At 42.5% G+C, this 24,267-nt stretch overlaps 1 protein-coding gene across 1 annotated transcript in view; it reads right to left on the bottom strand.

Annotated features, from left to right (window-relative positions):
- Nucleotides 1-21,703, bottom strand: part of LOC145393709 (uncharacterized) — a 35,175-nt gene extending 13,472 nt beyond the window's left edge. The window contains exons 1-5 of the mRNA XM_080267756.1: nucleotides 20,449-21,703; nucleotides 20,136-20,241; nucleotides 19,744-19,890; nucleotides 18,494-18,721; nucleotides 3,700-3,871 (exon numbers count right to left, since the gene is read on the bottom strand). Coding sequence (XP_080123882.1) covers nucleotides 3,700-3,871; nucleotides 18,494-18,721; nucleotides 19,744-19,890; nucleotides 20,136-20,241; nucleotides 20,449-21,703 — 1,908 coding nt within the window. The remainder of the gene's footprint in view (nucleotides 1-3,699; nucleotides 3,872-18,493; nucleotides 18,722-19,743; nucleotides 19,891-20,135; nucleotides 20,242-20,448) is intronic.
- Between the last annotated feature and the right edge of the window lie 2,564 nt (nucleotides 21,704-24,267).

Genomic DNA, 24,267 nt, shown 5'->3' with positions numbered 1-24,267 from the left:
AACCAATAGGATTTGGGTGGGTTAATTACAATATAATACAGTATTCTACTCTAGCCTACATTAGTGAGGTAAACCATAAAAAAATCCTGCACATTATAAATTCACATGGCTTTGACTTACAACTCAAAACAGATAACTTGAATATGAAATGCACTGCATTGTGTATCTCAAAAGCTTATTAATGCCAAGCCTGATGGCACTGAAGAAGCGTTCACTCAAGAATCATAGTTTATCTATCTATTGCCAGACTCCTCAATCTCGTAAGAGGTAGCCACAAACAAACTGCCTCCATGGCACCCTGTCAATGCCACTTCAATGCCTTGCTCCCAGCTCACAACTCCCTCTCTCATATACCTCTTCACTCCATCCCTCCAGCTCATCCTCAGCCTCCTCCTCCCTCTCCCCCCCTCCACCTCACCCACATACACTATCTTCGTTAGTCTCTTGCTCTCCATCCTCTCTACATGGTCAAACCACCTCAATGTATTTTTCCTAATGCTTTCTCTCACATCCACATCCACACCACGGTGTTCCTTCCCTTCCTCATTTGTCAGTCTGTCTCTCCATGTAACTCCACATGCTCCTTTCAAATAACTCATTTCCGCTTCCTTCATTCCTGACTTGTGTCCTTCCAACAAGGTCCAAGCTTCACTTCCATATGTCAGAGTTGGTATCACAATACTGCCATGCAGTGACTTTTTTACTTCCATGTTCACTTCCCTGTTCAGCATCAGTGCTTTCAAGGAACCAGCAACCTTTCTTCCCCATTGTGTCCATTCATGCACTTCACAGTCTAAATTCCATCCGTACTCATCACACTACCCAAGTACTTAAATGCACCCATATTTTCCATTTCCTCCTCATCCAGCCTCAATGTACATTCAGTGACTTCATTTCTCTCAAAGACCATAACTTTACCCTTCCCTACACTGACCTTTAGAATCTGTTTCTTACACACACTCCCAAACTCATTCACCAAGCCTTGGAGTTCCCCTTCGTCTTCACTTAACAATACTGTACAGTATCATCTGCAAACAACAGTACAGGGAGTTTCCAAACACTGCCCTCTCTCATTCAGGTCGCTCCTACATCTACCGCCCTACCTTGTATATAACCCCGTCCATATACAGAGTGAACAACCACGGGGACAAGACACATCCCTGTTTCAATCCATCATTCAGACAGAAAAATTCACTCAGTTCACCATTCACACACACTGCAGCCTTAGCACCCTCATACATACTGTTCATGGCATTCAGCAACTTCCCATTTACTCCATATATCCTTAATACTTTCCACATTCCTTGTCTATCCACCTTGTCATATGCTTTCTCCAAATCCATCAAGGCCACATACACCTCTTTCCCTTCTCTAGAAACTCTTCCACTAAAGATCTAACAATGAATGTCTGATCTCTACATAACCTCTTCCCTTCCTAAAACCTCCCTGTTCTACCCCAACTAATCCCTCTGTTATTTCCCTAACTTGGTCAATAAGTATCCTATCATATACTTTCCCTAATACATTAAGAAGACAAATGACCCTGTGATTACCACACACCTCTTTTTCCCCTTTTCCTTTTGTACAGGGGAATAATTATAAATGACTTCCAATCTTCTGGAACTCTACCTTCCTTCCAGGCCAAGCTGCACATCTTCCATATCCATGCTGCTACTATCTCTACCCCCATGCTTCAGCATTTCATTACACACTCCATAAATTCCTAGGGCTTACCCCATTTTGACTTTCTTCATTGCTTCCACTACTTCCATCCTACTGATTCCTTTCTCTCATCTCACCTCCCTCCTCCTCCCAGCCATTCCCCAGCCGCTTATACTCACATTACTTTCATTCTCTATGTTTAACAATTCTTTAAAATATTCTTTCCATCTTTTCAGTTTTTCTCCCTTCTCCACTAGTAATATACCACTTTTATCTTTCACTTCCCATCTAACTGTTATTTTTACCTCATTCCAGAACATTTTCTTACATTCCCTTCACTCAGCACTAAAATTCCTTCCAAATTCCTCATCCACTCTCTTCTTACTCTCTCTTACTAATCTTTTCACATTCTTCTTCCTCTCTACATATAACTCTTCTGTCTCACAACTTCCTCCACGCCTCTGTTTCTCATCCACTCACTATATGCTTTCTTCTTTTGTGCCACTGCTTGTCCACCTCTTCATTCCACCATGCTGTTCCTTGCACTCCCTTTCGTCTTCTCTTCACCCCACACACCACCTCACATGCTGCACAGATTTATTCTGTGAATATCTTGCACACACCTTCCACATCCCCCATCTGCTCTAAATCATATTTAACCAATCGCTCCTCTACTTCTCTCCTATATTCTGCCTTTTTTTTCCATCCTCTTGCAACCTTTCTACCCTCCTTGTATGGAATACCTCATCCTATCCCTCCCTTTGCCTCCTCCTCCAGTTCATTTGAACCTTGACTTTCACCACCACCAAATGGTGGTCAGAAAGTCCACTCCCCCAGCCTCTGTATGGCCTTGCATCCATTACACACCTTCTCACTATATCACCCACACACACATAATCCATCATTAACTTTCGTTCATTCAGTCCACCACCCTCCCTTCTCATCACTTGCCACGTATACCTGTGGACCATTTTGTGTCTAAAGAGGGTACTGGCTATCACCAACCCCCTCCCTACACAAATGTCCCCCAGAGTTCTGCCACTCTCATCTACTTCTGCAGGCACACCCCTCACCAACTACTCCATCCACCTTCACATTCCCTACTTTTCCATTCATATTTAATACTCATCCTTTATCACCACTACTAACTGGATGAAAGTAATACTGGCTGCTAGAACTTCACACCCAACAGAGGTCTACCTTTCATTGTTAAGATGGCAGTCTGAAGACTTGATACTCTACCTGAGATGCAATTCATGCACAGCTGTCATCCACTGTTAGGGTAGTACAGTAATACCTCGATATACGATACCCCAAGATGCGATACCCTGGCTTAACGATGGGGGTAGAAATACCATCATACCCCGCCTAACAATGGCCAAACCCCAGTTTAATGATAAGTTTTGATTTTTTAAAAACGATTTTGATGATATTTTTGACTAAAATTGTGTGTGTAGGTTGATTTATAAACTGTTTTTAGACTAAGGTTAATGTGTTTTGGCAGCAGGTGGGATGAACATTGTCATTTTGGGGTACAGTTTACTAAACCTGATTTTTTTACAGACTATATTTGACGATATTCAGATTTTATTTTGTGGTTTTAGTGAGTTATTTATGGGTGTTAGGCTTAGGGTAGCTTTTTTTACAGCTGTTAGGCCATTTAGATTGGCATTAAACTTTTTGGAGGCTCATTTGAGTGGGTTTTGGACTTGATTGGGAGGGAAACCCAAGGCTGGTAAATGCTCCCCATAACCTTACATGTTAAAAGTACCCCAATATATGATACCCCGTCTAACAATGGGGTTTTACCTAACCAATTACATCGTTAAACCGGGGTATGCCTGTACTGTGATTTGAGGAACTTGTGGATTCCATGAGTAACAATGAACAGCTCTTCATTTGAAATAAAACCCTGGCCACAACTTCCTTCCAGCCATTGATAAGGGTAGATGGTGATCAAAAATTATGGTCTGAATGTTTATGTCACACATACAACATCATAAATAGACGTGTCATCTGATCTCTTCAGGTACTGACCACAAAGGAGCGGTTGCCCAGATGGTAGTTGAGATGGCGTAGAAAACGGCTGCGGCGATGAAAGGTCTTTCCGCAGTATGGACACCCTTGTTCCGCATGATAGCCCTGGTAACTCCCACTCTCCTCCATGCATCCTCCAGCCTCAACCACACCCACCCGCACCTTGTTCTCCCTAGTGCAGATTTTGGAAAGGTAGTGATTCTGGTCACTTTCTTTTCCAGGAAGGCCTAGTTTAGGTAAGATTACTGTGTTTGGGTTAGGTTAACATAGGTTAGTCTGTTAAGGTTAGGTTTGGTTAGATTAGTCTATTACTGTTCATCCACATTAACTTGGTGGAGAGTTTCATTCCTTGCAGTTTTTTCTCATAACACAGGTGCAAAATAAGACAATACCACAGCTCTACAACCTTTCCATAGCATTTCTTTGTGACCAATATCATATTCTACTGTTAATTTCTTGCTTCAGCTCAGCATTCATGACAAAAGAATGATAAGCAAGTTAAGATGGACGGAATATAGCATTAAGTTGTCAGGTTATGTTAGCTGAGGGTTACCAAAGTTTGATCATCATCCTGGAAGGCGAAAACTTAGCACTAGTGTTGAAATGACTTACAGTCCGTAAATACTGTATGCATCCTACCATGACAAGTTTAGAGCATGGCAGGGGCATAGGGAAGGAAGAAGGTTAACAGTGAATTACCCATGATAAGGAAACACACTGAGAAAGTCATGAGAAGGAGTAGCTGGACAGTGATTTTGAGATAAAATAAAAAAATACACTAAGAAGAAACAGTTGTGAACATAAGTTGACATGGGGATACCTGCAGTAGCCTGATTGACCAGTGCTGGCAGCTCCTTTAAGACGAAGTGACTAGGGAGGAACAGAATTAGATAAAATAAGTGCTGTGATAACAAAGTGAGGAAAGGACAGAGAAAGAAAAGGAGGGTAGGGTGTGATTTACTGGAAAAAGTGAGAAAAATGATCTAAATGAGCCAAACAGGAAGGAAGAAACTACTAAAAATAAATAGCTACATTTTTTATTACAGGTACGGTATATAAATATGTATGGCACACTCTCATTTTATGATGTGAATGTGTCTGAAAAAATCCACTGCACGATGATTTATTAAATATACGTCAATTATGACGGGTTCAATGGGAAAATGTTTTTGACCTAGGAGCACCCACCCAACAAAGTCAAACCAAGTTTCCAACCCACCTAAACTGGTTGTTATTTCACTTCACTGCACATCATACTTACCATAAAAAATAAGCCTAAATACATGTTTCAAATTCGCCTAAAATGGTAGGTACTTCATGTCACTACACTTCACTTGCTTCTTCAGCTCCAACACAACACTACTGTCCCATCACCAGCACTTACACACCCAGTAGTGATGAGTCGAAATGCCATCTTAGAATAACAAAACTAAAGTGTGAGGGTGATCATATAAGGAAAAACAGCAACTGTATAAGTGAAAATTTTATCATATGGGCAAAAATTCTATCATATATATATATATATATATATATATATTCATCATCATTCATTGCCAGACGCCATGTATCCCAGACGGGGTGGCCAAGGGCTTAGAGTTAATTGTTTTACAGGGAGGGGCACTAATCCTCCACCAACCCCACTTGACACGTAGGGATGCCAACAGCATCTGGTATATATATATATATATATATATATATATATATATATACAGTAAGTCTCATATTTGGACGCATTTTACTTCGATGCCTCATTTTTCGCACAAGAAAAAAATTTGCGAGTTGTCTCACAATTCGCAAATTTCCCCACAATTTGATGCTCCCAGCCGGCAGCCGACACTCATCAGACGATGCGTACCGATGCTCAGTCTAGGCACTCTCCATTTTTCTACAATACACAACAGTTTTCCATGATCTTTATACAGCAGGTCCAGCGGGGCAGCAGACACACGTGAGTTTGCTACTGATTATGATCGTAATGTACGATCTTCAGCCATGTTATGAATACACAGCAGGTCCAGCTGGGCAGTAGACACACGTGGGTTTGTTATCGTTTGTGATCTTAACGTACGATCTTCAGCCGTGTCGTGCTACTATTTCTTAACAAAGAATCGTTAAATGTTTCTCGTAACACTATTTATTTTTGTTTTAATGGACAAATACCTGAAATGGATGTAAAATAAAGCTTATCGATATTTAAGGAAGGAAAGAATATTAACTGTCCCAATACCGAGATGGTAGACTCAGGCCACCAATTTTTTATTCTATCTCTATCTATCTATCTATTGCCAGACGCCTCAATCCCGTTTGGGGTGGCCACAAACAAATCGCCTCCAAGTCGCCCTGTCCCCCGCCATTTCACTCCCCTGCTCCCAACTCACACCCCCCTCTCTCATATACCTCTCCACCCCATCTCTCCATCTCATCCTCGGCCTCCCCCTCCCTCTTTCCCCCTCCACCTCACTCACATACACTCTCTTCGTCAGTCTTTCACCCTCCATCCTCTCCACATGGCCAAACCACCTCAGTGTGTTCCTCATAACGCTTCCTATCACATCCACATCAACACCACAACGCTCCTTTATATCCTCATTCGTCAGCCTGTCTCTCCATGTGACTCCACAGGCTCCTCTTAAATAACTCATTTCCACGGCTCTCACTCTTGACTTGTGTCCTTCCAACAACGTCCAAGCTTCACTTCCGTACGTTAGAGTTGGTATCACAATACTGTCATGTAGTAACTTTTTCACTTCCATGCTCACTTTCCTGTTTCTTATCACTGCTTTCAAAGAACCAGCAACCTTTCTTCCCTGCTGTACCCTTTCAAGCACTTCACCCTCCAAACCTCCATCCTTACTCATCACACTACCCAAGTACTTAAACGTACTCACATTTTCCAATTCCTCACCATCCAACCTCGCTGTACATTCACTGACTTCACCTCTCTCAAAGACCATCACTTTACTCTTCCCTACATTCACCTTTAGATTCCGTTTCTTACACACTCTCTCAAACTCATCCACCAAGCCTTGCAGCTCCCCTTCGTCTTCACTCAACAACACGGTATCATCTGCAAACAACAGTACAGGGAGTTTCCAAACACTATCCTCACTCACCAGGGCCACTCCAACATCCACTACCCTACCTTGTACCTCTTTTATTACCCCATCCATGTACAGATTGAACAACCATGGAGACATGACACATCCCTGTTTCAACCCAACTTTCAAAGAGAAAAATTCACTTAGTTCCCCATCCACACGCACTGCAGCCTTCGCACCATCGTACATACTCTTCACAGCATTCAACAACTTCCCATCTATTCCATATACTCTTAACACTTTCCACAATCCTAGTCTATCCACCCTGTCATATGCTTTCTCCAAATCCATGAAAGCCGCATACAACTTCTTTCCCTTCTCTAGAAACTTTTCCACTAAAGATCTGAGAATGAATATCTGATCTACACAACCTCTTCCCTTCCTAAAGCCTCCTGTTCTTCTCCAACTAATTTCTCTGTTCTTTCTCTAACTCTGTCAATAAGTATCCTACCATATACTTTTCCTATTATACTAAGAAGACAAATGCCCCTATGATTACCACACACTTCTTTTTCCCCTTTTCCTTTGTACAAGGGAATAATTATACCTGACTTCCAATCCTCCGGGACTCTACCTTCCTCCCAGGCCAATCTGCACATCTTCCACATCCATTCTACTACTATCTCTCCCCCATGCTTCAGCATTTCACCACACACTCCATCAATTCCTGGGGCTTTCCCCAATTTAACTTTCTTCATTGCTTCCACAACTTCTATCCTACTGATTTCTTCCTGTCTTCTCACCTCCCTCCTTCTTCCAGCCATTCCCCAGCCACTTATACTCGCATTACTTCCATCCTCCACGTTCAGCAATTCCTTAAAGTGTTCTCTCCATCTGCTCACTTTTTCTCCCTTCTCCACTAGTAATCTACCATTTTTATCTTTCACTCCCCTGCTAACTCCACTTCCACCCTGTCTTACTCTTTTCACCTCTTTCCAGAACATTTTCTTACAGTCCCTCCACTTTACACTCAAATTCCTTCCAAATTCCTCATCCACTCTCTTCTTACTCTCTCTTACTAATCTTTTCACCTCTCTCTTTCTTTCTACATATAACTCTCTCTTCCGCCTCTCAACATCTTCCACGCCCCTATTTCTCATCCATTCATTGTATGCCTTCTTCTTTTGTGCCACAGCCCGTTTCACCTCTTCAGTCCACCACGCTGTTCCTTGCACCCCCCTCCGTCTTCTCTTCCTTCCACACACCACATCACATGCTGCACATATTTCTTCTGTAAATATTCTACACACACCTTCCACGTCCCCCATCTGCTCCAACTCATATTTGCCCAATCGTTCCTCCACTTCTCTCTTATACTCTGCCTTTTTCTCATCCTCTTGTACCCTTTCCACTCTCCTTGCAACTACTCCTTCCTCTCGTCTTTCCCTTCTTCTATTCCTCCATCTTACTTGTACTTTAACTCTGGCCACCACCAAGTAGTGGTCAGAAAGTCCACTCCCCCAACCTCTATAAACTCTTGCATCCAATATACATCTTCGCATCCTTTCATCCACACACACATAATCAATCATTGCCTTCCTTTCACTCAATTCACCACCCACCCTTCTCATCACTCGCCATGTATACCTGTGGATCATTTTATGCCTGAAGAAGGTATTGGCTATCACCAACCCCCTCCCAGCACAAATGTCCACTAACGCACTCCCATTCTCATCTATCTCAGCAGGCACACCCCACTCACCAACTATTCCATCCACTTTCACATTCCCAACTTTACCATTCATATCACCAATCAAAAACACTCTATCATTCCTTCCAAACTTTTCCATGCACACTTCTACATTTGTCCAGAACTCTTCTCTCACTCTTCTAGCACGATCTTGCGTTGGCGCATACACACACACAATCGCCCACATTTGTATTCCAACTTTCAACTTTACCCACACAATCCTTGATCCAACTGATCCATACTGTCTTATGCTCCTCTTCCATCTTTTACTCACAACTATACATACTCCTTCCTTTGCCCTCTCATTCTCACCTACTCCTGCACATATACCCCATCCATACTCCCATTCTCTCACACTTTCTCCTCTCCATTTTGTTTCAGTTATTCCACATACATCCACTTTCGCATCCTCAAGCACCTGGACAATCTCTCTCTCTTTCACCTCATCATTTGCTGCCCTTACATTCCACGTTCCAATTGCAATGTCCTTTGTCCGGTCTTTGGTCGTCAACGTTTGGTCAGTCCTTGTCCGAGGCTTATTGTTTGTTTTTTTAGTTGGTTGTTTTCCGGGGAGGGGCACCAACCCTCCGCCAACCCTTTTAGTCGCCTTTTACGACAAGCAGGGATACTGGGGGAGTATTCTTGACAAACCCCCCTACCCCAGGAGGATTAGTGCCCCTCCCTTGTAGCAGTGAGTAAAATAATGTTGTTATAATTTATATATATATATATATATATATATATATATATATACACACCACTTCCCGTCCGATCAGCGAAGTTAAGCAACGTTGGGTCTGGTTAGTACTTGGATGGGTGACCGCCTGGGAACACCAGATGCTGTTGGCATCCCTATGTGTCAAGTGGGGTTGGTGGAGGATTAGTGCCCCTCCCTGTAAAACAATTAACTCTAAGCCGTTGGCCATCCCGTTTGGGATACATGGCGTCTGGCAATGAATGAATGAATGAATGAATAATTTCTCCCTTCCTTTCAGTGACAATGAGAGAACATAAAATGACCAGGGTTTAGTTAACTGACTTTGATGTCGAAAATTAAATAATCTGGTGAAAAGTGGCAGTTTTTCCTTGGTAAGTGACACTGGGAACTAGCCCATCCACCCTTAGCACTCCTTCACATGCCACTCACGCCAGTCTTCACTTTATTTCTGGTAAGGATTTTTGGTGTTGCAGCTCTTTATAACAGTTTTAATGTCTTTTCAGGTACATGTTTATTGTGTTATGCTGTTTTAGGACTAGTTAACACTCTTCATTTAATATTGGGTAGGGCCTGTTTGGTGTTGTAGTCTGATAGGGTAGGTACATGTCCCACCGGAATGCTCCTCTATTTTTCCCACGAATGAGGATATAAAGGAGCGTTGTGGTGTGGATGTGGATGTGATAGGAAGCGTTAGGAGGAACACACTGAGGTGGTTTGGCCATGTGGAGAGGATGGAGGGTGAGAGACCGACGAAGAGAGTGTATGTGAGTGAGGTGGAGGAGGGAAGAGGGAGGGGGAGGCCGAGGATGAGATGGAGGGATGGAGTGGAGAGTTATATGAGAGAGGGGGTGTGAGTTGGGAGCAAGGTAGTGAAATGGCGGGGGACAGGGCGACGTGAAGGTGATTTGTTTGTGGCCACCCCCAACGGGATTGAGGCATCTGGCAATAGATAGATAGATAGATAGATTTTTAACTTCACACTCTGATGTTTCGCGTTTCGCGCGGTTTTGGTGGAACATCCAAGCCGCGAAAAACAAGGATTTACTATATACAGTATATATATATATATAGCTACCACAAGTTGACTTAGGACCTCCCCCCACAAGGTATTAAAAAACACAGAAATCATAGTACATCACAATGTTTGTTCATGAAATGCCATTCATTAACATGAAATCATGTTTCCCTTGTTTTTCAGGACCAGTTGGATGCATTTTGGCATGGAATCACTTAGATCTCTGAAGTAATCTAAGGGCATTTTCTTGCACCAAACATTTGTCAGTTCAGTCTTAAGGTTGTCCAGATTGGGTGTCTTCTTCTCTGCCATGATTTTCCTCATCTTTGCCCAGCAGTTTTTTATCGGATTTAGATCTGGACTGTTGCCAGGCCAGTCGAGGACCTCAATCCGATTATCCTGAAGCCATTTTGTCACCTTTCTTGACTTGTGACATGAAGCTGAATCGTGCACGAAAAAGTCGCACCCATGAATAGCAAAAAAGTTTAACAAATGATCTCAGAACTTGAATGTACCAGCCACCATTCATCATCAAGTTCTTAGAAAGAAAGTAGAGGCCTCCCCTTCCCATTTCACCTGAGAAAACCCCCCATACCATTACTGATTGTGGGTGCTTAACAGTCAGCACCATGTAAGCAGGGTCATATCGACTACAGGAGGCAGGGCGACGAACCTTGGCAGAACGCACCTGGAACACTTGAAATGTGCTTTCATCGGAAAACATAACTTTTCTTCACTCATCCGGTGTCTAGTATGCATACTTCTTGGCAAACTGAATGCGCTGCTACTTCATGCGGTCAGTGAGAAGAGGTTTCTTGGCTGCGGTGCGGCTTGGAAAACCCAGCTTCTTCTGTAAGCAATTTGGATAGTTTGAATTGAGACGTCTTGTTAACAGCTGGTGGTGCACTCTCTTCAATTCTGCTGCTGTCAGTCGAGGAATCTTGATTACATCCCTCTTCAGAGGCGTATCTGTACCTCTGGAAGTCGTTCTCTTCTTTCCACCACCATGCTTGTGCTCTGGTACGACATCAGGTGGCAGGCCGCGTACTGCAGCAAGAATCTTCATGACAGTTGACTTTGTGCGTCCAGTACTTTCACAAATCATGTTGACAGGGACATTATCCTGCCTCCATGCAATGATACAGACCCTCTCATCCCTTGAGCAGTACTTTCTAGGCATGACAACTCGACTCTAGGAAAATAACAGGGCAAACAGTAATGCATACGAAAAAAGAGTGAGGTGCAAGCTCGGAGCAATGGGATCATATACTCCCACTCTTGCTTCTGGGCAAGCACTGATGTGCTGAGTGTTTCACCATCTCCCGCCAACACCAGAAGAGTTGCCAGTTACTTCTTGCCCCCAGAATTCACTTGGTAGAGGTGGAAACACAAAGCAAAGACAGACAACTCTCCCACAGCAATTCTGTTTGTAGGTCTGGTCAATTTGCGATGGGTATGTGTATATATATATATATATATATATACTGTATATATATATATATATATACAGCAAATCCTCGTTTTTCGTGGCGAAATGTTCTGCCGAAACCATGCAAAACGTTGAATTGTGAAGTTAAGAATCAATGGGAAATATAGAGGAGCGTTCCAGTGGGACATGTACCTACCCTATCAGAAAGTACTAGAACACCAAACAGGCCCTACCCAAAATTAAATGAAGAGTGTTTTCTAGTGCTAAAACAGCATAACACAATAAACATGTACCTGAAAAAACATTAAAGCTGTTATAAAGAGCTGCAACACCAAAAATCCTTACCAGAAATAAAGTGAAGACTGGCTTGAGTGGCAGGTGAAGGTGTGTTGAGGGTAGATGGGCTAGTTACTAGGTAACATGGGCCTCTCTGGGGAAGCCCCATCACCTATGCCGAAGCCCACAAAGTTGAACTCAGGCTCCAGCACCTCCATTTCCTCTCTGTCCACTTCTCCTTCATCCACCCCTGCTGGCACGTCCAAGTCTTGCAGAATAGCGGCCACATTCTGTCTCTCATGAAAATATTGTGTGATCTGGGCTTGTCTCTGCTCCTTTATGTTTCTGTTGTAGACGGGCATCACTTGAGACTTCAGATCACTCATGGTCGATAGGATGTTGGTAGCCTCAGGCATAGTCCTGGTGTATGCATCGAAGGTGGTTGCCATGTTGGTTATGGTGGACAGGGTGGTCGCAAGATGGCTGCCAACAAGTGAGCACTGGTATGCGTCACTGACTGCCGGCTGGGAGCTTCGAATTGTGGGGAAATTCAAGAATTGTGGGACAACTCGGAAACCTTTCTCTTATGCGAAAAACGAGGCATCGAAGTAAAATGCGTCCAGAAATGAGGACTTACTGTATATACAGTATATATGTATGGTGAGAGAGGATAGTGTTTGGAAACTCCCTGTACTGTTGTTTGCAGATGATACTGTGTTGTTGAGTGAAGACGAAGGGGAGCTGCAAGGCTTGGTGGATGCGTTTGGGAGAGTGTGTAAGAAACGGAATCTAAAGGTGAATGTAGGGAAGAGTAAAGTGATGGTCTTTGAGAGAGGTGAAGTCAGTGAATGTACAGCGAGGTTGGATGGTGAGGAATTGGAAAATGTGAGTACTTTTAAGTACTTGGGTAGTGTGACGAGTAAGGATGGAGGTTTGGAGGGTGAAGTGCTTGAAAGGGTACAGCAGGGAAGAAAGGTTGCTGGTTCTTTGAAAGCAGTGATAAGAAACAGGGAAGTGAGCATGGAAGTGAAAAAGTTACTACATGACAGTATTGTGATGTCAACTCTAACGTATGGAAGTGAAGCTTGGACGTTGTTGGAAGGACACAAGTCAAGAGTGAGAGCAGTGGAAATTAGTTTTTTAAGAAGAGCCTGTGGAGTCACATGGAGTGACAGGCTGACGAATGAGGATATAAAGGAGCGTTGTGGTGTGGATGTGGATGTGATAGGAAGCGTTATGAGGAACACACTGAGGTGGTTTGGCCATGTGGAGAGGATGGAGGGTGAAAGACTGACGAAGAGAGTGTATGTGAGTGAGGTGGAGGGGGGAAGAGGGAGGGGGAGGCTGAGGATGAGATGGAGGGATGGGGTGGAGAGGTATATGAGAGAGGGGGGTGTGAGTTGGGAGCAGGGCAGTGAAATGACGAGGGACAGGGCGACTTGGAGGCGATTTGTTTGTGGCCACCCCAAACGGGATTGAGGCGTCTGGCAATAGATAGATACATAGATAGATATATATATTTATATAAATATATATATTTAAATATATGTATTTATATATATATATTTATATATATATATATATATATATATATACAAATATATCATTCATTCATTCATTGCCAGACGCCATGTATCCCAAACGGGGTGGCCAACGGCTTAGAGTTAATTGTTTTACAGGGAGGGGCACTAATCCTCCACCAACCCCACTTGACATGTAGGGAGAACGTCATGCCAACAGCATCTGGTGTTCCCAGACGGTCACCCATCCAAGTACTAACCAGACCCAACGTTGCTTATACATATATATATATATATATATATATATATCTCTGTCTGTCTATCTATCTATCTATCTATCTCTTGTCAGACGCCATAATCCCGTAAGGGGGTGGCCACTTGACTTTGAGTTATTTGTTTTACGGGGAGGGGCACTAACCCTCCACCAACCCACTTGTTGACACATAGGGAGCATGTATGGTTTGGTTTCATATATAATAATAAATAAATAAATATATATATATTTATATATATATATATAAATAAATATATATATATTTTTATATATATATAAATAAATATATATATATTTTTATATATATATACAGTATACTGTGTGTATATATATATATATGCACAGTATATCCTCAATATAACGAACCCCGGTATTGCGAATTTCAGATACAATGAATGGCCAAATCGCAACAGAACGTCCCCCGGATTTAGCAAACAAAGGTTGCTAAATGAGGAGGAAGTTCAGAAATCAGCCCATGGTGACAACAGCATCCCTTCCTGGCACAGTAAGTGTACTTCAACAGCATCCCTTCTGGGCACAGAAAGTGTATTGTAACAGTACTACATTATACTGCATTCTTATTACAGTATAGGTGCTGTTTTTATATGTACAACTTCATACAGGTAAAAGGTACGGTAGTGGATGTTGGAGTGGCCCTGGTGAGAGAGGGTAGTGTTTGGAAACTCCCTGTACTGTTGTTTGCAGTTGATACTGTGTTGTTGAGTGAAGATGAAGAGGAGCTGCAAGGCTTGGTGGATGCGTTTGGGAGAGTGTGTAAGAAACGGAATCTAAAGGTGAATGTAGGGAAGAGTAAAGTGATGGTCTTTGAGAGAGGTGAAGTCAGTGAATGTACAGCGAGGTTGGATGGTGAGGAATTGGAAAATGTGAGTACGTTTAAGTACTTGGGTAGTGTGATGAGTAAGGATGGAGGTTTGGAGGGTGAAGTGCTTGAAAGGGTACAGCAGGGAAGAAAGGTTGCTGGTTCTTTGAAAGCAGTGATAAGAAACAGGGAAGTGAGCATGGAAGTGAAAAAGTTACTACATGACAGTATTGTGAACCAACTCTAACGTATGGAAGTGAAGCTTGGACGTTGTTGGAAGGGCACAAGTCAAGAGTGAAAGCAGTGGAAATGAGTTATTTAAGAGGAGCCTGTGAGGTCACATGGAGTGACAGGCTGACAAATGAGGATATAAAGGAGTGTTGTGATGTGGATGTGGATGTGATAGGAAGCGATAGGAGGAATACACTGAAGTGGTTTGGCCATGTGGAGAGGATGGAGGGTGAAAGACTGACGAAGAGAGTGTATGTGAGTGAGGTGGAGGGGGGGACAGAGAGGGAGAGGCCGAGGATGAGATGGAGGGATGGGGTGGAGAGGTATATGAGAGAGGGGGGTGTGAGTTGGGAGCCAGGCAGTGAAATGACGGGGGACAGGGCGACGTGGAGGCAATTTGTTTGTGGCCACCCTGAACGGGATTGAGGCATCTGGCAATAGATAGATAGACTTCATACAGTACTGTATTGTATTTTCATGTACAACTTCATAAACCATTGAATTCTCCATGTAAAACTTCACAGAGTTAGTTTAGGTTATGTCTGAGCAGGCAGGACCGAACAACTTCCCTTATATAGCGAAATGAGTTCAGTAATCCCTAGGAAATATCGACCCCTCGTATATAGCGAACGTGACCCACCCCTCCCCCCAATTAGTTCATTATATCAAGAGTTTACTGTATATATTGTTACGGAACAGAGAAAGATAACGTACACTTTAAGTGAGAATGCTAAAAATCACTACTGTCCCGTAAAGTTCCAGGTTCAAAACAAAAGAGTTAGGTAAAATTACAAGTTAAAGTTTAATGCTTAAATTAACAACAAAACATTCAGGACTCATAAGGATAATGTAATGGCAAAAAACAGGTTAAATATATGGTTAACTGCAATAGCCTCTATTAACACGAAATTAGCAAGAGTAAATTTTATCTAAGTCAGCCCTGATAAAATGAGATACCAGATAATACTCAGTGAATGCCAGATAAATAATTACAGATACAAACTATTATCAAAAATGACTGACATAAAGAACCCCACACGAATTACAAAAACTTCACTAGGCCTACAAATTAAACTTATGCTATACAGTACAAGAAAAAATGCAATAACAGTAATACTCAAATTACACACAGCTGCTAGATGGTTGGAGATTTCTTGAGCACTCACAATAATAATATCTGTACAGGGGAGGACAGAGATGTGAACAAAATGAGGAGCAGATCTAAGTGGCCATGATGCAGAGACTGAGCTCATTATATAGGGGCCGGCAGAGCCTGATACAACTTGTAAGAGGGACGCGCAAATGAAGCCATGGGGACAGAGAGCTGAAAATCCCGCAAAGTATAAGAGAGAACGACTTACTCTACTATAACGGTAGAAGGGGGGGACTGAGGCAGAACACGCTCGTGATCAAACATGCAGCAACTGTGCGTTAAAATTACACAAAGGATGATGAAATCATAGGCTATGTAACAATATATATATATATATATATATATATATATATATATATATACTGTATATATATATGAGCCTCTGTGGTACAGTGGTAAAGTGTTCGTTTTCATACATGGAAGAACGAGGGTTCGCACCCTGCCAGGGTAATAAACTTTGGGAGTGTTCTTCTGGCCATGTACTGCTTTGGCAGACATAACCCAGTCGAATTGCGTGGGTCGATTACCCTTGGTTCACAGACTACACACACATCCAAAGCCACTCCAAGACTACGATTACATTTACAAGCACTTCTCACCCTACATACTGTACAATCTCTACCAGACAGCCTAAGCCACTAAGTAGAGATACATAGGCTGTATCATCCCCACTTTGGTCGGGACAGACCAGTCCTGCAGTGGACACTCAAATGGCTGATGATGATATATATATATATACTGTATACTGTACATATACATATGAGCTTCGGTACAATATTCCCATGTTATGCGGGCAGTGACTGTATATATATATATATATATATATATATATATATATATATATATATATATATATATATATATATACACCTGAAGCTCCTGCTTTCTGAAAATTCTGCATTATAGGGCCATATGTTTACATGTTAAAGGGTTTCATGGTACCCAAGCCAACCTCAAGTTCACCTTTTGCGGCAATTTTCATTTTGTTTTCCCAGGACATTTACCTACCTAATAAAGACTTCATTACATACAAACACTAGAGGATTTCCTACCTTGAATGAAAGAGGTTGTGGACTTGTTGGAGGGAAGTGGAGTGGAGTTCCGTGGCCAAAAAAAAGGACAAAGATCACACACAGCACGTGTACAGCCAAACCAAGAGAAGAAGGTAGGATCATCTGGGGCAAGAATGCTCAGTGGACTGTGACGACACCCCACGAAGACATGTGACAGCCATATGTCACTGGCTGATGCAACCCGTGCTATGACTATCAGTCACCAAGTAGATGTCTGTTCCCACCGTGTTAAGACCCTTCTTCTTGGCCCACCTCACCTCCTCCCTCCTTCGAATTCACTCAGATATACCTTTTTCACCACTCTATTGCTATCCATTCTCTCCACATGACCACAACGTCTCAATACACCCTCTTCGATTCTGGTGTACACAGACCTCCTCGCTCCACATCTTTCACAAATCACATTATTTCATATCCTATCCACTCTCTGTACTCCACATACATTCCTCAGCAGTCCCATCTCCACTGCTCTCATGTCTACCTTTTCATTTGAATATAAATGAAAAAATATTTTAGTACCAAAAGTGAAAACTAATTTCGCCCTTTTGCAGTTTACTTCACATCCCTGTCATTTAACTTTTCCATGACTAGTGCAGTATCCTAAGGCTCATTATTACAACTCAGCAATCACAATGGGGAGAGAGCCATTTCAGTTCAGGTTTGAGTAAAAAGGGCAATTTCAGTTCAGGTTTGAGTAAATGGGATTAGGAAAAACATTCACTGCGCCCCACTCAATGGACATTGTTCGTTATACCTGACGAAAGTTCGGTGGACTTCGTGGTGTTTGTTAAATCCAATATCCGCTATACTGGAATTCTTTACAGTGAACATTAATTGTATACAGCCAAGGACCAGTGGCTAGCCTTGCACATCCCTGGGTAGGGAACACAAATGAATTTACCAAGCAGTCAAAGTTTTGGACTGCAACTGATACACATACCTATCTCCCATACAAAGCCCATGCTCTTGGAGAGTATACCTCCTCTATTTTGACTGCAACTTACAAGGTGAAAGGACCGACCCCTCTTCTGACCTCTACAAGGCACTGTCTGCCACAGGAAGGTGACTGTTTGCTTCTGGTCAATGGGTCTACTTGGCCAGACAGACCAAGGAAGACCAACAACAACAACTCCCATCATAAAATAAATTGGGTACCTGAGAGGCAGCATACGCTTAGTATAGTATAATTTTTAGTTGTTAGTGTATAATGTACTGAATAAAGACTGTGAAAACATAATAAATTAAAACTTGTTTTATAAGACATTATAGTTACACAATAAAATAAGCCTTCAAAATGAGTGGTGTTGCCAAAGTCGAATACAGGCATCTCATGGCAGGTTATTTAAAAAAATCACACTGAAGAGGATGATGAGACAGTTTTTACCCACTTCATCACAACAGATCTTAACAAGCAATATAAAGTAACGTGGTGAGGGGGAAACAAGGCCATCCCACAGAAAGGAATATGAGCTGTACAAGCATCAATCACACACTTACGTTGTATCCTGGTCAAACGGATCCTTCATATCTCCATGCCTCTCTTCTTTACCTTCCTTTTTCTTCACTCCTTCCTCTGATGTCCCCTCCCTCTGCTTATCCTGTGTTGCTGCTTCATGCTCTGTTTCTGTTTTGATTGATGCAGCTGTTGTTGATGAAGTGGTGGTGGTGGTGGAGTGGGTCAGCTCCGTGTGTTTTCGATAGCTCTCATAACTCTCAAAATCTTTCCTGAATAAATTGTGGAAATATATTACCAAACCTATATACAGTATACACTATAATATCTTCAGCTTATCAATCCTTCCTAAAAACCTGACCCACTCTACACCTACTTAGTCATACACCTGACTCATCCCATTTTATTCAACCCCTCCCCCCTCTCCGAAGACTGACTTACCCACCTACACACTTCCATCTTGACATCTGATCCATGTTAATACTTAGCTCATCCCCACACTTGTCTACTCTGCTACCTCAAATGTGATCTATTGGTACCCACACATCCTTACTAACTTCAAGCGCGCGCGCACGCACGCACACACACACACGTGCACACACGCACACGCACACACACACACGTGCACACACGCACACACACACACACACACACACACACACACACACACACATACTGTTCCCTAAACTCTACACATGTTTAGAACCCTCAAACCTGATCTACCCATACATCTGTCCACAACACATTACTGCCAGATCTGACCTACCTCTAAACTCTTCCCAAACTCTACTCAATCACCTACCCCACCTTAAGAAATGACAACTCCTAGACCAGTTCACTCCACATATGACCCACCCACACGCCTGATCTGTCTATACCTGACCCCTGAATACTCTACCTCCATACCTGCTACGGTTCCTTAAACCTAACTCATTTTCATACTTGATGTACCCCTCCATACCTTTCTCAAGACCACATCTAATCTACCCACACACCCATCCCCCTTACTCTGTACCAACTCCCACACCCACCCTCTCCACACCAAACTTACCTACACTTATCTACCCAAATTACCCAACCCCCAACCTCGCCATGCTCCCTACACCTGGCCCCTCCACACTCCACAACTCAGCCATCTACATCAAATCCACCCACATACTTAATATATCCAACACTTGCCTCCCCTCCTCCCCCACACCTGATCTACCCCAACACTTGACCCATCCCCACAACTGTCCTCTCTCACGTCTGACACATTCTCACACCTGCCCACCCCCGACACCCAGCCACAGACCTGCAAGTGAGGCAGCGGGCATGGTGGTGACAGTGTACAGTGGAGATGTGTCCCTCATACTTGGTCTTACTGCTGCCACGCCACCCACACACATAACAGGTAAATGCATGGCCCTCCTCTATGTGGCGGTCCCGGCTTGCTTTCGTTCTGGTGATGGAGAGGCAAGACCCAAACTCTGTCAGTGAGATGGCTCACTAACACTTATTCCTTACCAGTTTATACTTGTATATAGCATGATAAAGTTTGTTATATGTTGGTGATGTGTTGCCAAAAAAAAAATTCTGAAAAATTAGTACTGTACACATCCTGAAAATAATGATGAGGAAGATGCTGTTACAATGATACTGATAAAAACATTATTATAATAATGATGATAACGACATGAGGCTGACCTGAACATTGCGTCACAGCTGCCACACTCCCACAGAGCAAGCGTGGTCTCCCCCCGCACACCCCTCCGTTGCTTGGGGATTATACCATCCTCTGCGCCCACACACTCTTCTTCCTGGCAGAGGAATACAAAAGTACAGTGAGTCCTTGTTATTAGCTGCCATTCTTATGTAGCCTACATTTTTTGTATTCATTCCACAGCATGAGAAAAAAAAAAAAAAAAAAAAAAAAAAAAAAAAAAAAAAAACTATAAAAGTTCCCTTGCTTGATGTTATGAAAGTTTTTTTTTGGACAGTCGAGGTGAACTGTAGCAGCTTGCCTCAGTGGGTAGTTTTTTGGCTCTCCTGATGCGTGTGGACCTGCGAAGTGTTGTAGCATCTGGCATCTTGTTGGAGTCCCTGCAGCTGTCCTCACAAACTTTGTCCAACTGCTGCTTCTCATCCAGGCTATCTGTCATACAGACCTGACTTTTGCTCTCTGTATCTGCATTACTCTCCACTGATTCATTTACATTTACTTCATTGGAAGACATTGCAACCAAATCATCTGTTTCATTGCCTGCTGACCCTTTAGGTACTCCACACCACTTTGAGACAACAGAAGCATAACCCACTGAATGCATGGGGTTTATCTGTTTAACACTTTGGCCTGTTAAGGTTTCTGTGTGTTCTGTGCTACTCACAACTAAAGGGTCAGTGACTTCTTTTCCTTGTTTGGATAGTGGGTCTTCTAATGACTCCTGTTCAGTTTTCTCGACACACAAGTTGGTGCTGCACTGCTTGCCACCTGTCCCTGGCCAAACACAAGTTCCTCCAGTGCACAGGGAAGCCTTGGTAACAATGCCTGTATTGGGCGATGATATATTTTCTTCCTGTAGGACAGCTTTGCATTGTGGGTGGTTTTTATTAACAGTGGCTGCACTTGGACTGGCTCCACCACTATATTCAGTCTTAAGATGAAATGTTCTTGATCCAGTTATCTGGTTCTGAGTCTCCAGAGGAAGAGATGCATAGGAATCATTGAATACCTCACTGGTAGCAATGGCCAAGGCATCAGGTGGCTGAGCATCTGAGGAAGGAAACTCCAGAGAAGATGGGGGTGGAGGGGAAATAGTAAGCATCTGTTCCTCCTGAAGCACATCCTCAGCTCCCAGTACATCCTCAGCAATCAGATACTCTGTTGCTGCTTCACCTCCAGAGGTGAGGGGTTGGGGTAAGATGTAAGTTTTGCCATCAGTGGTGAGGAGTGTCACTGAACCCCCTGTGGCAACATCCCCTCCCCCCATTACACAGTTCCCCTCAACTCTCTTCTCCTCACATGTCTCCCTTCTTTTACCATCACTGCCTCTGTTGTCTCTGTCCACAAGGGAGGTTGAGGTGATCTGAATGACAGGACCCTCAAAGAGCTGGACATGAACTGGCAGAGCAGTGTACACTGTCTGGGCACTGCCCTCTGCCCCACCCTCAGATTTTGACTGTACTAATGCTTCTTTGTTTTCTAAAAATACAGAGGTTTTATCAACCTGTGAGGATGGGCATACTAATTCTTTTTCTTGTTTCTCCTCCTCCATGCTTCAAGTATGATGCCCACCTAGAATAAATAAAAAGTACCAGTAGTCACAAACATTAACAGTATATTCTGTACATGGTACTGTAGTACAGTATTTCATAAATGATTTACTACAACTAGTGAGAAAAAAAAAAAAAATCCTACATTCTAAGCTTCATTAACAGTGAAAATATTTTTTAGGAGTCCTTAACCCTTGAGGTACACAACATTATTTTGCATGTCTGTTCTTAACAATGCAATATAGGACTAAAGTTTCAAAATTATTACAGAAAGAACACTTCCAGAACAAAGTGCATTGAAACTATTCACAAATATGACATCATCACCATTGAAAATGTGACGTCTATCAACTCATAAGTTGGGTAGCTATGTGAAATGGACAGCTACAGTAATATTGTATGTGCCTGTATGTTTTGGAAGATGGTGGCTAGCAGGTTCCACCATCACCACATTTGGCTTGGTATAATCAATAGCAGAAATTTACTTTGTGTTTCTCTGTATGATATGAGCCTGCTAGTCTGCTACATGCGAGATATATTTCAAGTCAGTCAATAAACAATAATTACATATGGTTATTTAAAGCACATCCATCAGCTCTTTGCCATACAGTATTACCAGCCCACAGGCTTGTTTTTTACGAGGAAAAATTAAACAAATTTCAGCAGTGAAAGTACATGCTCCTCCCTCTCTCTCATACTAAACTCATCAAAATACAATACTGGTACTTGGTACATTTCAGTTTTCACATGTTATTTCACTCTCTTTCTATTATCTGTGTACCTACAGTCCAGTCCTGTATTGCCCCATAAAGAGCACAAAGGGTTAAGGCTATACTGTTTAGTCCAGACATTATACAGGCATGACAGTTTAAGGTGCAAGTGGAATTAGGTGAATAAAAACCCTAACCTAACCTTGGCTTTAAACCCTTTGGGCCAAATCCACCTAGAAAGTCTTAACCCACAAGGACACCAGGGATCCCCTTGCTGATTATAAGGTCTACACCCAGTTTAGTTAATTGGTTTCCTGGGTTACAGGGCGTTTTAACTTCCTGTACAAAAAAAAAAAAAAAAAAAAAAAAAAGGTACGGCAGCCAGGCTTTCACTATATTATTTTGGTATGTACCAAAACCTAACCTATTATCATACGATACCAGCAAAAAAAAAAAAAAAAAATACAAGTTGTTTTGTTGTTGCACCCCCTGACTCATCTGAATGTGAACCTGGCAAACTGCATGCTGAAGCTACCTTTTCCTGCAGTCCACCACCCTTCTTATGGAGGACAGGAACAGAGCTGAGGGATGCTTATTTAACCAGGCAGAACTGCTTTGCTATGTTGGTGCCACCACAGAAGGCATCCTTCCTCAGCAACAAAAGCTACAGTACCATAATGTAGTACTGGTAATCATCTGCCATTTACTTCTTCAACCAATGATATTTTAAACTTTTTTCTACCGCAATTTTATTCAGTTTAGGAGAAGCCTTGGACTAACGTGAATAGCAAAAAGCTTTACTAACCCTGCCAATTTTATGGCACGTTTTGTTTCATCTTCGTCCTACTACTGACAGATTACTATATTCATCAGGGAAAAGATAAGACACCTCAAATGAGGGAGTAAAGTTTTACCAACACACCAACCTCATGCTGGAAAAAAAAAAAAAAGTAGGCCTACCATTATTGTGCCTACTAAACAATTCTTCAATAAACATTTGCCAAAAATTAACCATTTCAGATATTAAGCGAACCTCACATAATGTATTTACAATGGTCAGTTGTACTTCCAACATAAATAACCCCAACTAATCTCTGGGAATTTCAAGTTGCTTTCAGGCAGATGATTAAAGAAGAAAAGTTTACCAAAATGAAAGATGCTGCTATGTATGCACAGGTACCGGTATGCCCTATTTGTTTTTCCCATGAGTCTGAAGTAACAAAAATAGGTACAAATACAGGGTATGCTTTATTTGAGTCAGCAGAAGCACCTTACCAATTCAATTCATATTCCTTCAGTTTGTTTTCTGTATTTTTCTCTATTTTCTGGGTGGTAAATTACCTTTTCCTGCTGAAAAATTTCCTAGTTTTTACCATCACATTCCTTATGCCATACGTACAGTTGTTTGTTTCCGATGTAATGGGAAGAATCTTCCTCAGCATACTGACAGGTGGACTTCATTCCCCAACTTCCCAACTAGGTGCTAGGTTAGGTTAGATTAAATTATAAGACATATTTAAGCTAGGTTGGGTTAGGTTTAATTGGACGCTTGGGTTAGGACAGTCCCTCCGCCATTACTATCTGTCTATCTATCTATTGCCTGACGCCTTAATCCCCTACGGGGTGGCCACAAACAAATCGCCTCCATGTCACCCTGTCCCCCGCCATTTCACTGCCCTGCTCCCAACTCACATCCCCCTCTTTCATATACCTTTCCACTCCATCCCCCCATCTCATCCTTGGTTTCCCCCTCCCTCTCCCCCCCTCCATCTCACTCACATACACTCTCTTTGTCAGTCTCTCACCCTCCATCCTCTCCACATGGCCAAACCACCTCAGTGTGTTCCTCATAACAC

Source organism: Coenobita brevimanus, chromosome 25 (genome assembly GCF_032717465.1).
Source record: "Coenobita brevimanus isolate Jiangsu-jjx chromosome 25, ASM3271746v2, whole genome shotgun sequence".
Classification (NCBI taxonomy): Eukaryota; Metazoa; Arthropoda; class Malacostraca; order Decapoda; family Coenobitidae; genus Coenobita; species Coenobita brevimanus.
Note: the sequence above shows the minus strand (reverse complement) of the source record. Positions and strands in the feature narration are given on the sequence as shown.